Source organism: Platichthys flesus, chromosome 4 (genome assembly GCF_949316205.1).
Source record: "Platichthys flesus chromosome 4, fPlaFle2.1, whole genome shotgun sequence".
NCBI classification, from domain to species: Eukaryota; Metazoa; Chordata; class Actinopteri; order Pleuronectiformes; family Pleuronectidae; genus Platichthys; species Platichthys flesus.
Genome location: NC_084948.1, coordinates 28096586 through 28113073, shown reverse-complemented (window position 1 = coordinate 28113073; position 16488 = coordinate 28096586). Strand labels below are relative to the sequence as shown.

Below are 16488 nucleotides of genomic sequence, written 5' to 3'. Positions count from 1 at the left end.
AAGGAATATCAGAATATGTTTTTACATCTTTTATGTTCGGACACAGAACATAAACCAGGATCGTCCCAGTCTCTGATCAGCACCCTGGGCGAGCGAGGTTAGAGGCCTGGAGGTGTCTCTCTCTCTCTCTCTCTCTCTCTCTCTAATTGGCCCCGAGCTCTCAGCAGGACTCCATCCTGGACCTAAAGAGGCTTTAGCAGCACGAGGCTGAGGTGTTGATACCACACACACACACACACACACACACACACACACAGCTGAGATTGATGGTCAGAGTAGAAAGACTGATGTGCACATGTGTGTGTGTGTGCTTGTGTGTGTAGTGACCTCCTGGGCGGAGGTCAGCCGATCCAGCCTGTTGTCTTTAATTCATCTCCACAGGGGACAAACACACTCAGGCAATAACCAGGCAGGTTAACACACACACACACACACACACACACACACACACACACACACACACACACACACACTTGTAATATATATATATATATATATAGTAAAAATCTGATCTGTACAATCAGAGTGACAAGTTTTTTGCTGTTGTGTGTTGGTTTCTGGTCTTTGTGGGTCTGTGGTTGATGTGTTAGGGTTGTTGTGGTTTACATGAGGTTTATGTTCCGGTATATTACCTATTTTAATACTAGTGTGTGTATGTGTGTGTGTGTGTGTGTGTGTGTGTGTGTGGGTCTGTGGACGTCCAGTGGAGAGCAGGCAGTTGAGGCAGCCGCTGCTGTTGTCCAACAAATCCTGTCGTCCGTCCCCCTGTCATTAGGATCCCAGCAGGGTGGAGCTGTGTGTGTGTGTGTGTGTGTGTGTGTGTGTGTGTGTTGGGGGGGTAACATCTGCCTTCTGGACCAGAGTGGAGTTAGACGACAGGTACGTGTGTAAGATGTGCCTTGTGTTAGAAATAAACTCAAAAAAACTAAAACAACAGCAGAAATAAACACAATAACACATTTTGAAATTAAATAAAACAATAACAACAACAAACAAAATCCACGAAAATGTAATTCTCCTCTGAGGCAGCTCAGTGTGCTCAAAGGCTCCCTGGCAGAGACAGGTTTCCCTTAATGAAAGCATCTGGCTCCTGACCCTGAGGCTACAGACGGTCAGTAATCCTCCGTGGGGCCGTCTGTCTGCCAGCCCGACTACGGCAACCCGGAGGCTCAGTTTAATTAACAGAGGGCGTCCTGATCCGCTAGGAGCTCAGCATGTCATCCAGAAACAAGAGAGGACGGCCTGCTGACACACACACACACACACACACACACACACACACTTCCTTCTTGAATAGTTCTGACCAATGAGTGTCAAGTAGACTTCACCACACATCCTCCACTAGGATTCAAACCAGCAACCTCCTCTCGTGCAGACTCCACATATGGCCGCCCCTGCTGCTGTTCGATGCTGAGCGGGCGACGCCCCTCCACGACCACTTAACCAGTCACAAAGGCTGATGGGGAAAGTCAAAGGTCATAGTCAGTCAGGTTCCCAGTGGGGGGGGTCAACCCCCCACTGTCTCCTCCTCTCCTCCTTCACTTCTCTCCTCCTATCCTCTCTCCTCCTCTCCTCCTTCACTTCTCTCCTCCTATCCTCTCTCCTCCTATCCTCTCTCCTCCTCTCCTCCTTCACTTCTCTCCTCCTTCACTTCTCTCCTCCTATCCTCTCTCCTCCTCTCCTCCTTCACTTCTCTCCTCCTATCCTCTCTCCTCCTCTCCTCCTTCACTTCTCTCCTCCTTCACTTCTCTCCTCCTATCCTCTCTCCTCCTCTCCTCCTTCACTTCTCTCCTCCTATCCTCTCTCCTCCTCTCCTCCTTCACTTCTCTCCTCCTTCACTTCTCTCCTCCTATCCTCTCTCCTCCTCTCCTCCTTCACTTCTCTCCTCCTTCACTTCTCTCCTCCTATCCTCTCTCCTCCTCTCCTCCTTCACTTCTCTCCTCCTATCCTCTCTCCTCCTCTCCTCCTTCACTTCTCTCCTCCTTCACTTCTCTCCTCCTATCCTCTCTCCTCCTCTCCTCCTTCACTTCTCTCCTCCTATCCTCTCTCCTCCTCTCCTCCTTCACTTCTCTCCTCCTTAACCTCTCTCCACCTCACCTCCTGCACTTCTCTCGTCCTCTCCTCCTTCACCTCTCCTCCTCTCCTCCTTCACTCCTCTCCTCCTCTCCTCTCTCCTCCTCTCCTCCTTCACTTCTCTCCTCCTCTCTTCCTCTCATCTCTCCTCCTTCACTTCTCTTCTCCTTCACCTCTCTCCTCCTTCACCTCTTTCCTCCTCTCCTCTCTCCTCCTCTCCTCCTTCACCTCTTTCCTCCTCTCCTCTCTCCTCCTCTCCTCCTTCACTTCTCTCCTCCTCTCCTCCTTCACCTCTCTCCTCGTCTCCTCGCTCATCCTCTTCTCTCTCACTTCTCTCCTCCTCGCCTCCTTCACTTCTCTCTTCCTCTACACCTTATCTTCTCTCGTCCTCTCCTCCTTCTCTTGTCTCCCTCTCTTCTCTACTCCTCTTATCTCCTCCACAGTCTCAGTTTGTGGTAAGTGTTAGTTTAACTGACCTGCTAACTGTGTGTGTGTGTGTGTGTGTGTGTGTGTGTGTGTGTGTGTGTGTGTAGTATCAACACACACAGTCGAAACTTCAACATAGACATGTTATTTCTCCTCAGGTGACGCCCCCTGGTGTCTGGCTATAGTACAGGTCAAACCCTCCTCCTCCATGTTAGCAGATGGGACATCGACCAAACTTTTAAAAAATAAGCAGAAGTTAAATGTTTGTAAAAAATGGTTCTGTAGACGTGTTGTCCATCTTGATTTCTTCTTCTTCTTCTTCTTCTTCGTTTCTTCACAATTTCCCTAACAATAAAATGAATTTTATGAATATTTTATCTCTAAACTTCATTAGTTTTATTGCTCAAATGATTTTGAACATTCTGAATTTATTCATACACAATGAGGAAATCATTTTTATCATATCAACATATTGTCAAATGGCTTCAAGAATATTGTATATTTATATTTATCTTTTTTGGATCTGGCTGATACAACACAAAACAAATTTGATTAATTAATTATTATTAGAGAGATGAAATAGCATAATTTAAGAGAGATAAATAACAGAAGGGTTAGGGTAAATAGATAGAAGCTGCAGTTTGTATTTGAGTCATGATGATTTATTTGAGAATAAATATTTGTCTGTATATTTTATATTTATTATATAATGTGAACTGAATAAAGCAAAAGGAAGTGAACTCCGCTTCTTCACCTGAGCGACTCAACTCACTGCGTCATCATCTGAGACCAGAAAGCTGATTGGACAGAGGGATGTGTCCACACACACACACACACACACACACACACACACACCTGTCTGTGCTGCCGGAGCTTTTCCTTCACGTCTCTATGTCAAACACTCGGATCCTTCAGGAGCGTTTCTCCTCCTCACCTCCTCTTCTTCTTCTTCTTCTTCTCCTTCAGGAGCTGGACGGTTCTGCCTCGTTCCTTTAGCATCAACAGAAACCTGCTTCCATTGTTTTCCTTTTCCTGTTGCAGCTTTGGTACTTGGAATCTCCGCAGCGCGCTTTTACGCACAGCCTGACGCAACACGTGCAGCGCGAGACGAGGATTTCTGCACAAGCTGCGTCTCGGTGAGTTCCCACGGTTCTTCTCATCCTGGTGACAGCGTTCGGTTCGAAGCCCTTTAGCTCAGTCAGGGGGATTCACCCGATAAAACATTCACGTAGTAAAAAACAGCACGTGACGGTAAGAAATTAAATTGATTAAAAAGCTGTAATTATTTCACTGCAGATGGTTTGAGCATCCTGATACATTTACTTTGTTATATATATCATGTATTATGTCAAATATAAAAGACAAGATATATGATCACATATGTTTAGATGAGATTAGATTAATTAAGATAAGATAATGAGGTGACTTGTTACAGCAGCAAAGAGAAGAATCATAAAAGTAATAAATAAATAGATAAATGACAATAAGAACTAGTGTGAGGGTAAATAGATAAAATATAATATAGCTGAAGAATCTTATTTATTTGTTGTTTGAATTATTCAAACGTTTGAGTTATTTCATTTAAATCCAGCGTGAGACCCAAAGTAGAAGGACACCCGGTGTGAGCCCGGTTCCAACTCTCAGAACTTCTCCTCAAGTCCGAGCCAATCAGGAGCCGGCTAGGGCCGCATCAGAATGACCTGACGTGTCTGAAGGAGTCCGAGGCGTCCACATACTTTTGGTCACGTGGTGTTTAATGTCACTGAATATGTCAATGTTAGAAAGAGAAGAGTCTGAATATGTGAGTGAAGTGTTGATCATCACCATATCAACAACCACAAACACACACACACACTCCCTTCACTTCACAAACACACTGCCTTCACACACACACACACACACACACACATCCTTCACACACGCACACACTCCGTTCATACCCGCACACACAAAAACACACACAAAGTCCCTTCATTCACACACCGACTCTCTCTGTAGGGACCCTCCTCCTCCTCCTCCTCCTCCTCTTCATCGCTCCAGGACTCGGCCCTTGGCCCGACATTGTTGACGTTTCCATGGAAACCCTGGCCCCAGTTTGGGCCCATGACCCCTGTGACCTCAGCGACCTCAGAGAGAAGAAGCAGGCACCAGCGCCCGAGTGGGGTGAGTCCAGTCATACAACACACACACAGTTACACGTTATAAGATACTGTTATAAGTTCCAGTTGTAAGTTCTAGTCACAAGTTACACTAGTAGTTTGAGGTACAAGTTAGTGACAGTTGTAACATACAGTCATAAGTTACAGTTTATTAAAAATTGCATTTACAGTTAAAAGATATTGTCATAAGTTCCCGTTATACAAAATTCATTTTCATTGCTATAATTAATATGCAGCCGTTTCATATTTCAGCTGCTTTAGACCAGAGTTCATTGAAATAAATTTTCATAAGCTAAGCTAAGTGTCTTGAAAGCTAAGCTAAGCTAAGCTAAGTGTGTCTTGAAAGCTAAGCTAAGCTAAGTGCCATCGATCTAAACATCGTAACTCATAGAATAAATTGTTCCTTTAATACATTTGTGAGCGTTCATGTTGCAGCAGCTGTTAATTATTAAACTTCTAACATTTAAAGCATAACACACTCAACAACATGAAACCAGCCAATCAGAGCTCAGTGTTTCTGAGGCCACGTTCAGCAGAGTCTCCGCGGGACGGATCTGTCTCTGGATCCACGACCGTTTATTTATGAAGATTCATCTTTTAATCTTCTCCCTGTCGCTTTGCTCAGAGACTTCAATTCATCCAGTGTCTCTGAAATATGATCTGGTTTCTGCTGACGAGGTGCAGTCCCTCTGATGGCCACTAGATGCTGCACATGCAGACAGCAGATGGATGATGTGTAATCGTACGTAAGAGATTCTAGAAGCAGCGTTTTATTCTCTCTCTGTGTGTTTGTGTGTCAGAGTCTCACTGTGTCTTCAGCTGCTCGCCCCCTGCTGGACGGATGTGGACGGAGCAGCTGTCGCCTCACATCCAGAGAAACAAACAGGTCCATCTCCTTCCTGTTTACATCACATGAGCAGTGTCGACCTGCTTTGTGTTAACTTGTCGTTCTCTCATGAGTGTGTGGTTAATGTGTCCCTGTGTGTCCAGCTGCGGGACGTCCTGCTGCAGAGGGAGGAGGAGCTGCTGCGACTGCAGGAGGAGAACAACAAGCTCAGAGAGTTCCTCAGCTCCTCGTTCGTCAGGAAACTGGAGGAGCAAGCTAAAGTAAACTTTATTAATGACATCAGTCGATCAATCAATCAATCACACGTTATAATCTCATCTATTTGTTTGAAGTCTTTGGTTCTGGAGTTTCCCATTCGATCCTAAATGCACCAACTATCCTGGTTTCTGTTAATATCTAGGGAGGAAGTAGAGAAGTGTCGTCCATCTTTATTTAGTGTTATTTAACCCTCAGTTGATTTCCATACAGGAACTGAAGCAGAAACACTTTCTGTAATAAAGTCATTGATAAAGACAGTGAGGTGTGTTCACGAGCTCCCTCTCTCCGTGTTCCCTCAACAGAAGCTTAGAGCTGATGGGAGGAGAAACCTCAAGAGAAACCTGATGTACGTCAGTGATGAAGAATGGTTCCAGGCCCGTGGACATCAGCTCGCAGCGTCTCCGCAGGTCAGCAAGAGGGTCTGCAGGAACCTCACCGAGGAGCTCAGCTCAGTGTCCTCCCAAACCTCTGCCGTCTTCTCAGAACCAAATCTGGACCTGTGGGTTCTAAGAACACTGGGACTGAAGGACAGAGACACCATCGATACGTCCAACGAGTCCTTGTCCTCACCGGGACACAGCCTCAGAAGGTCAGGTTTTGATGCCACGTCTTCCTCGTCCTCTGGATACACTCTGAACTCTCTGAGCCCTCCAGCTGGGACACACTCCTCTGCCCACAGCCAGAGCTCCACCCTCCACCCAGACTACAGGTACCATGCTGCCAGAAGCCAAGGAGCAAACTGTGGATATCCTGCCGAGTCATCTCAGAACTGCACAACTTCTCCAAGTCAGCGCTCTGACCTCACTGCAGCTGTGTCCAGGAGCCACGATACACTAACCAGCTTCCAGTCCCCGGGTACAACAGAGAACTTCCCCGAGTCACCGGACCGAGCAGAGATCTGCTCCATCACTGCCTCCAGTGGAGCTCAGTCTCTAGAGGGACACCCAGCCCACTGTCCAGCATACTGGTCTTCACCGGAAGACAGCCTGACACCATCAGAGGGCACAAACCAGTTCGGTCCACCAGTAGAAATAATAATTTTTTCACCTGTTTCAACTTCAAGTCCAGTCCAGAACCGACCCTGTCCTCCAGCTCCAGGCTGCAGCCCAACACGTCCGCCAGCGGGCTGTCCGCCTGCCACCGCGCCACAGACGCCGCGCGGCCGGACAGATTTGGCCTTCACTATGTCTCTCAGTCCGTCCAGCAGCGTCAAGACCCACAGCTTCCCTCAGGGACAAGCCTTCGTCTCAAAGGACACAGACGGAACGTGGAACTTCACCTGGCTGCCCAGACAGGGACCCTAGGAGGCTGGGTCACTATCCACCAAAGAGACTTTGAGGAAACTCCACGTCCCCTCTCGTTGGTCCCTGAAGACACGTCCAGAACCGTCCAGATTTCAGTTTCTTGAACTTGTTGCTGACTTCCTACTTCTGTCCGGATCTGGAGGTTCTGACTTTACACAACAAACTGAGAAGCAAATAAAGACCTTAAAGAACACTTCAGTCCCGTCAGGTGCTTCTGATGGAGCTTCGGATTATCTGCCTTCTGCTCGTGAAACTGAATGGATCTCATTCAGATTTAAAAAAGGTTGTGGTGCATTTTGTTCAATGTCATCTAGTAAGAAAAGTGTTTGTTAAACTGTGGAACAAGAATAACCAGCTTGATGTAGGATTGACAGTCACTCTGTGAGGATACGGATCAGTTTACGTTTTAGATAAGAAGTTAATTCACAGCATGTTACGTTAAAAACAACGAGGTGGGGTCGGGCAGGAGGGCCGCCTACTGGCAAGAGGCTGTAACAGCAGAGGGAAAGAGTTTACTAATCAGATTGAAAGAAATAACTTTGTAAGAGTAGGCCTATTTTTCAATTTAATACTTTTTATACTTTGATGCACAAATGTAGAAAACATAAGAAGTGACCAGAAAGGGTTTCAGGGGATTAAATAGATCTGAAAAACAAATCTGATTTCTTAAATTTTCCTGAAGTGAAATTTACTGTTTATATCTAGAGAAGAAAATGTCGCCAGCTGCTCAAATAAATATAAAGATCATTGATTCTAATGCAGCACTGCTTTTAATGTTATTATAAAAACTCTGGACTCCCAGTGACCCCTGGTTAAAATGAACACAGCTGCCTTTAAGTTTGTTTACATGTTATTTAATCTATGAAACTGCAACTCCAGACCACTTGGTGGCAGTAATGTGCAAATTATCTCTTTACTAAACTGCCAATAAACCTCAAACAAAGAAAAATGTTACTAAGTGGAAGTTGTGTTTATTTTAGTTGGAAAGAAGAAAATGTCTCTGTATGTTTGGCTTCTAATGAATTTACTTAAAAAAACAGATTTATGAGATTTATGAAGATTGTCACCGATGTTTGGAACCGGTTCTCGATCCGGTCGGACCCGACAACCATGGTAAGAGTACACAAAATCTAAAACAGGGATTTGTTTCCAAAACAGTTCCACAAAGTGAAAACTGCTTCAAACCAAAAGAAGAGAAGATCCGACTGTCATGTTATTAACAGGTTGTTATCAGGTTATTTTCAAGTTATGAGGTTTCAACATATTACTTTAATGTAAGTAAGTTTCAAACAGAATGTTAAAGCTGCCGCTGATTGGTTGAACTTTGGGAGAGGTAGATGTGTGATTTGAAACAGACACAATGTGCCTTTCTTTAACAAAAAGTAAAATTACACAATAATTGTATAATACAAATAATTTAGAATTGTGTAATTGTAGTAATCTCAAGAGGAATAAGTCATAATTTTATGAGAATAAAGAAAAATGTTTAGTAAAACAACAGTAAAGAGAAGCTGTGTGAAAACTTGAAACGTTTTACGACAAAGACGAGACAAACGTTGTGTAATGTGACGACAACGGACAGAACGTTTCCTCTGGTTCGGTTCTTTCTTCACAACAGAGAGTTTCTGTCACAATCTTTTCAAAGTCCTGAAACAAGATGCTGCACATTCCTCATTTTAACACAGAAGACCAATTTAGATATTCATCCCCTGACATGACAAGTAGACTAAACCTTTTTCATAGAATTGCGGTTTATTGCTGTAAAATGTATAATTATACCTCGTAATATTAAGCCCTATTTCTTGTAGAATTAAAACCTTTTTTTTTTAATCATTAAAAAGGAAATGTTTTTTTCTTGATATTATGACTTTATCCTCTAAATCTTTAAGTTAGGAACTGAAGAGCTATCGACTCTCTGTGTAGAATCTGCGTTAATGAATTCTTTGTGTTCTGATTGAAAGCAGTTTCTCTGTGTGTGTTTCTGTGTGATCGGTGAAACATGGTGAAGTTTCGTCTCCTCGCTCTTCAGCTCAGTTTCCAGTTGAACCAGTTGAGCCGTGTTCTCTCTCCTCTCTAACAAAAGGAGTCGTGCGGCCTTCCCCGGGGACAGACCACACCTCCTCCTCCACCCGATCCGCCCCCCACAGGTAACGATGGTGGGGTTTCCTCCGTCCCGGGGGATCCCAGCGCCGGGTCCCGGCCCTGCCCCGGTCCCCTGAGGGGGGGCTGTGTCCGTGGCGGGCCGAGTGAGTGGTCTATCTCTAATAACACGGTGAGACGGGCTGCAGATGTCCGACAGCTTGGAGGCTGTTCAGGGCCTGTGAGCGCCGGCAGGCAGGAATGTGAACGCAGGGCCGCTCCGGATCACAGGCTCTGCTGCCGGGCGGCGTGTCGGATGAGGGGTCATTAAAGAGGCCGGCCGACTGAAACTCAATCCGCCACGGCTGATCGGGGGAACGGCCTCGCCGCCACATTCTCGCAGGAACCGACAGCTTGGCTCACCTCAGCCAGCGCACACACAGGAAGTGATCATTCACCAAAGTTTCGACTTGTCTCAGCCTCTAGACCTCAGTGACCTGCTGAAACAATTCTAGATCCATGTCACCAAATCCAATATATACATATGTACGCATTCATACACATGTACTGATTAGTCAGTTATTGATGATTGACAAAGAAACCTACACAGTAAGGAAGGAAGACACTAACACACACATGCACACACACACACTCACCGAGTTACAGATTGACTGAGGGGCCTCTGTGTGTCACACTAATTGGTTTTGGGTAATACGTCATGTATAAGTGTATGAATGTGTCTGACCTCTGACCTCTGGATGGACGGAGCAGTGAGGGAGAAAACCAGCAGAGAAGAAGTGAAGAGTGATGAGACACCAGGAGAGTCCTGCTGGTTAATAAAGACACACACACACACACACACACAGACACACATACATACAGTCACACACAGAGACACACAGAGACACACATACATACACATACATACACACATACAGTCACACACAGAGACACACATACATACACACACACATACACACACACATACAGTCACACACAGAGACACACATACATACACACACACACACACACACACATACACACACAGAAACACACAGAGACACACATACATACACACACACACACTCAGACACACAGTCACACACACACATACATACACATACATACACATACATACATACAGTCACACACAGAGACACACAGAGACACACATACATACACATACACACACATACATACAGTCACACACAGAGACACACAGACACACACATACATACACATACACACACACATACAGTCACACACAGAGACACACATACATACACACACACACACACACATACACACACACAGAAACACACAGAGACACACATACATACACATACATACACATACATACACTCAGACACACAGTCACACACACACATACACACGTACTCACAATCTGTGACTAAATGATTTAATTATTCTCCACATCACTTTTTTGTAGCTGTTGTTTAATGATTGTGTACTTTTAATTTAAAAGGCTGGGCTCAAGCAGGTCATGTTAGTGACCTGTTCGTCTGTCCACTGTTTCATAATAGACCAAACAAATGTTTCATGCTAATTTAAATAGTTTAATAAAGAAAACACCCAAAGAAGAACGATGAGGGAGGTGTGATCAGATGTGAATGTGTTTAATCCTGATTCCTGATCACTCAGTGTTTCTGTCTGCTAGAAGGTTCATGATTCTTTATGGTATTCTACATACCAAGCTACTAATAATTAACACACTCTGCACTGTGAACCTCCAGTTGTGGGTCAGGTGGTGTTCAGTAGTCACCATTGACAGGGTTGGGTCCGATTCCTCTGCAATGTAATCTGTTCTTCATTAGTTGATATCATTCGTTATCGTGGAGCAAGTTTCCTAATTTCAAAGATGTAATCCAAATGTAATCATTAACAGAGTAACTTTAATGTAATCCAAATGTAATCTGGGCTGATTGTTGTGACTTTAACTTTCATTGAGCTGATGTTTTATCTAGAGAGCCAATCAGCAGAGAGGAACAAACAACAACAAGAATCAAGTCCGGACAATTTGCTTCAAGAAGCCAAACTGCAAAGTGCAACATGAAAAGCTACTGAATATATATAGTTTTATTTTGGTTTATTATTTTATTTTTTAATTGTTACTTATATTTTGGGATTTAATTCCATAAAAGTTACACTTTCCAAAACTCGTAGACTCTGGGTTTGAATGGTGAAGCAAATGCAGAGGAGTCTGTAACCTGTCTTCTGTGTAGTGACCAGCAGGGGGCGACTCCTCTGGTAGTTTCTATAGAAAGTGACTCTTCACTTCATAACGTCAGTAACATTCAGGAGTTTCTGTCTCAGTCTCTAGTTTCAAGTCTTCTTCAAACAGCTGATGATCATTTAGTGGATTATGATCATTAGAGTCAAACAGACCATAAAGCACCAGATGAATGGGGGGGGGGGGGGGTACCACAGTGTGATTGACAGGTAGCACCATCCAATGGGTGCAGGTGGCAGGTGTAGGTGGGCGTATCCTTACCAGTCAGGCTCCATCCCCGCTCCTCCAAATATGGTTACTTCTGCTTTTTAATAAAACAAGATGGCGCTGAACAAGATGTGAGACTGAGGCTTCAGAGCAGCAGCTCACTGACCAACAGGTGATGTTATATCCCACACACTGGACCTTTAATAAAAGATCAAACATAAACATGTAGATGTCATCGTCACTTCGGTCAGTTCCTTTAAAAAATATAATGACTTTAAACCTGGTCCTACATGTGTCATGTGTTTGTTTTCTTCTGACTTGGGTCATCCTTCAGTTGAAATGCTCAAGTTTAAAGATGTCTGCTCGAGTCCCTGAGAAGAAAAAGGAAACATGAACAGATGATAGAATAAAAGCAGGAACCTGAACTCAGCGTGTGCCGGTGATTCTTTTGTACCGTGTATCAAATAACGGCAGTCGCGTGTTCTAAGCGTGTGTGGAATGTAAGTTAAACACTCAATCATGAACAAACACACAAATTGAGTGTCTGGATTAACAACGGCCACACACACAGGTTGGATTTAACGGTTATAATTAAGAACCAGTTGAACCAGTCCTCACAGCGAACAGCAGACTGGATTACACACAACGTCTAAACTGTTAAATCTGATATCAGCTCTGAGATCGCCCACACACACACAAACACACACACACTGACTCTCTCTCACACAATGTGTGTGTCTGACGGGTCTTTGTGTGAAGAATATTGATTACTGTTTCTGGCAGATTGAATTTATTTCTTGTGGGTTTTGGTTAGTTTCACCTGCTGTCTTCCTATTGGCTAAGATTATTGCTTGTTCTTTTTTCTTTGGTAACTGATTGGCTAATATTTACCTGTTTTATTGCCATGTTCAAATTTATTATAGTTAAGTTGTAGAAGAGGAAAGAACTGAAGAAGAGAGAGAAGAAAGAGAAGAAGGGGAGAGAAGAGGAGATGAACCATTTAAAGAGAAAACTGGGGAACATCATCCCCAGTTTTCTTTAAATGGTTCATCTCCTTCTTCACCCTTCCCCTCGTCCTGACCCCCCCTCTCATCTCTCTTTTCTCTCCTTCACCTGACTTTATCTCACTTTCTTACTTGTTTCTCTCCATTCACATATCCTCCCTTCCTTTCTCCTTGTTTCCTCCCTTCCTTTCTCCTTGTTTCCTCCCTTCCTCACTCCTTGTTTCCTCCCTTCCTTTCTCCTTGTTTCCTCCATTCCTCACTCCTTGTTTTCTCCCTCCCTCACTCCTTGTTTCCTCCCTTCCTCACTCCTTGTTTCCTCCATTCCTCACTCCTTGTTTCCTCCCTTCCTTACTCCTTGTTTCCTCCCTTCCTCACTCCTTGTTGCCTCCCTTCCTCACTCCTTGTTTCCTCCCTTCCTTACTCCTTGTTTCCTCCCTTCCTTACTCCTTGTTGCCTCCCTTCCTCACTCCTTGTTTCCTCCCTTCCTTACTCCTTATTATCTCCCTCCCTCACTCCCTTCCTTACTCCTTGTTGCCTCCCTTCCTCACTCCTTGTTTCCTCCCGTCCTTACTCCTTGTTTCCTCCCTTCCTTACTCCTTGTTGCCTCCCTTCCTCACTCCTTGTTTCCTCCCTTCCTCACTCCTTGTTTCCTCCCTTCCTTACTCCTTATTATCTCCCTCCCTCACTCCCTTCCTTACTCCTTATTTTCTCCCTTCCTCACTCCTTGTTTCCTCCCTCCCTCACTCCCTCCCTCACTCCTTGTTTCCTCCCTTCCTCACTCCTTGTTTCCTCCCTTGAACCAGGTCATGTTCAGATTGTCATATGTTCTATTTGGGTCCAAACTGATATTTGCTTATCATTCAGACTCTGATCATTCTGGACCTAAGTAGCTTTGTTATTTTATTGTCATATTGTTGATGTGAATTTGTTTACATCATAACAGCCACAGGAGTCACTGTGTTGTTTGATACGGTGCATTGGGCTGTAGTTCTACTGTATTAAGATGTATTCATCAGCTTTATGTTTGTTAGAACATCAATTTATTCAGCACAAGTTTGATATCATTTGTTTTCTTGTTCTGCTGATATATGAGTCATTAAAATATGATTTTTAAAAACACGAAATCTCCTCTCTCTCTTTCTTTAGATTAAGTTATTTTCCTTTAGCTATGAATTGTGTGAATTTAATCAAGTGGAATTAAGTACCAAGTTTCTGAAGGACCATCAGACTCTGGAATGGTTTTCTCAGACATTTGCCAAACAGTTCATTCAAAAATTCCCCAAAACTGCCCAAAATAGATGAATAGGAGTCAAGGTCTCTCGACCATTTAGAGCGAGAGGCGACTCATGGAGGATGTCACACATGATTTTTAGATCAAAACGTAGGAAACGTTTTAGCTTCGCAGAAATGTCTCTATATGAAATATAGCAGAACTGAATCCATCTTTTATTCTTTAGTTCTCTGTTGCCTCTCTCCATTGGGTCTAATGTTAATATTGAGAGGAAACCATGGCTCCATTTCTTAACTCTAAGCAATAAAGCTTCTCACAATGTCATATTTCACAGATGGGATTTATAGTGTTTGAATAATCACACGTTGTTCCAGGACTTTGCTGGAGTGTAGCTTTCTCTTTCCCAGTTGGATCAGCCAGTAAGATTCCCTCCATGTCTCAGACGTTGTGTTTCAAGCAGCAGCAGGTTCTCAGAAGGTGAAGAGGAACTGAGGAGGTCCACATGGCAGCCGGTGCACAGCCAGAGGCCAGGAGCATCTTTAGCCTTTTTGTTGGGAACTCTTTTTAAATGGTTGTTTTACTGGCTGTTGGGATTGGATCCCAAGAGTTTGGATCTCTCTCTCTCTCTCTCTCTCTCTTTCTCTCTCTCTCTCTCTCTCTCTCTCTCTCTCTCACAGTTGCACAGTGTCTCTCTATCACCAACCTGGATCATACGTTCATTGATTGTGTTACTATACGGCCACATGTACAAGCCCTCATGTGTCATGTTGTCACAGACCTGTACACGTGTGTTGGAATGTGTGCAGCGGTGTCGTCTTTCTAATCCCAGCTGGTTTCATCCACATTCTGCCTCAATTGTGTTTTTTTCATGATTTGTTGCATGTTCTGCTCAGGGGGCGGGACTTGGCCTGCAGCCCGCCGCTGTCCGTCAAACTCTCAGTGTAACTCTTAACCCATCATCACAGCGACGGTCGGCCGCCGCCTCGAGTCAATCTGCCGCCTTCGTCTCTCGCAAGGAGCCCCCCCCCCCCCCCGGCTGACACAGTGATTAGCTGTTTGATTGGCTGTTAAACTGGAACACATTTCAACTTGTACCTGTTCAAACTGTCAGAGCTGCTGGAAAACAGAAGCAGCTCGTTACGTCCAATCAGAAGACTCGTCTCTGGAGGACACATGCAGTGCAAAGACACAAAGACACAAAGACACATATACACAAAGACACAAAGACACATATACACAAAGACACAAAGACACATATACACAAAGACACAAAGACACAAAGACGCATCCATCATCTATAGAAGTGTTCCTCTGAGGGACATTGGACGAGAGTCAGAGACGTCAGTACATTGCAGGACAGACATAGAGAGACAACAGGTGGCTGTGGATAAGGGGTAGAGCAGTTGTCCTCCAACCAGAAGGTCGGTAGTTCAATCCCCCAGTCTTCCCCATCTGTTTGCCTAAGTGTATTTAAAAGGTGCTGCTAATGGATGCACTGTATGAATGTTTGTGTGAATGATAAACTGTACTGGGAAGTGTTTGAGTTCTGAAGATGAGAAAACTGCTTCATAAATACACAAACCATTAAACTGAATGTACCTGAGCTCAACAGAGAAAACCCCACAAGGACATGAACACAAGGCCTGACCCGGCCAGATGTGGAGAGGCCTCCTGAGGAGTTCTACAGGAGGTTCTCAGGAGTTCTACAGGAGGTTCTCAGGAGTTCTACAGGAGGTTCTCAGGAGTTCTACAGGAGGTTCTCAGGAGTTCTACAGGAGGTTCTCAGGAGTTCTACACTCTACACTATTCAAAGTAGGATCTTAGGTTCCTTGCAGTAGTTTAAGGGATTTAAAAGTGGGTTAGTTTAATTCAGTCAGAAATGATGGCTGTGTGACTGCTGACTGATCAGATTTTGAAATCATCATCCGCCTCATCTTCATCATCGTCTTGAGACTGATGCACCTCAGCTTCCAGTTCTCCTTTACTCTACTGCTCCCCTTTGGCTACAGATGGTACTTCACTCTGGGAGCGAAAAGCTTCTTTCTAATTTAATTCCAATCTAATTTATTTTCCTGCAGAGTCAAACTAAAATAGTTGATTTCTTCTTATTCCATTAAAATGTTTCCCAAATGTCTTAGGTTTAAATGCTTTATCGTCTTTACATACAGTCCCTCACTGATCTGCATCATGTTTCGAGTTTTGTCTCAGAGCCTGCAGGGTTGAAGGTTCAATTCCCTCAACAGTTTTATGGGCAGGTAGCGTTTCTGGCTGTATGTCGTTTTGTTTGTTTATTCAGTAAAGAGCCAATCACGCAACTCATTGAGATAGACAGACACACACACACACACACACAAGGATAATGTGTGTGATGTGACGCAGCTGGAACATAGATTATGATTGCACATCATAATTTCCCCATGTGAAGGAGTTTAAATGTCTCGAGTGAGGGGAGGATGGAGGATGGCTCTGACCTGCAGCTCGTCTTCTTCTTCTTAACGAGGTCACTGGTTCACAGATTGTCAATTTAAATGTTGTTATCAGTGATGGACCAAAGCTGTTGAGGTGAAGCAGAGTGAAGCAGTTTTTGGTGAAAGGTCTCTTTAGGTGCAGGTGATGGATTTCACAGGTTCAGGTTGTTTTGGTGTCGAC

The 16488-nt window shown here is 44.2% G+C and overlaps 1 protein-coding gene across 1 annotated transcript; it reads left to right on the top strand.

Annotated features, from left to right (window-relative positions):
- The first annotated feature begins 3378 nt into the window (after positions 1-3378).
- gmnc (geminin coiled-coil domain containing) lies at positions 3379-7514 on the top strand. The gene is made up of 5 exons (XM_062386335.1): positions 3379-3635; positions 4498-4662; positions 5459-5544; positions 5649-5765; positions 6066-7514. Exons 2-5 carry the CDS (start codon positions 4575-4577, stop codon positions 7065-7067), a joined length of 1293 nt encoding a protein of 430 aa, XP_062242319.1. The 5' UTR covers positions 3379-3635; positions 4498-4574; the 3' UTR covers positions 7068-7514.
- The last annotated feature ends 8974 nt before the right edge of the window (positions 7515-16488 follow it).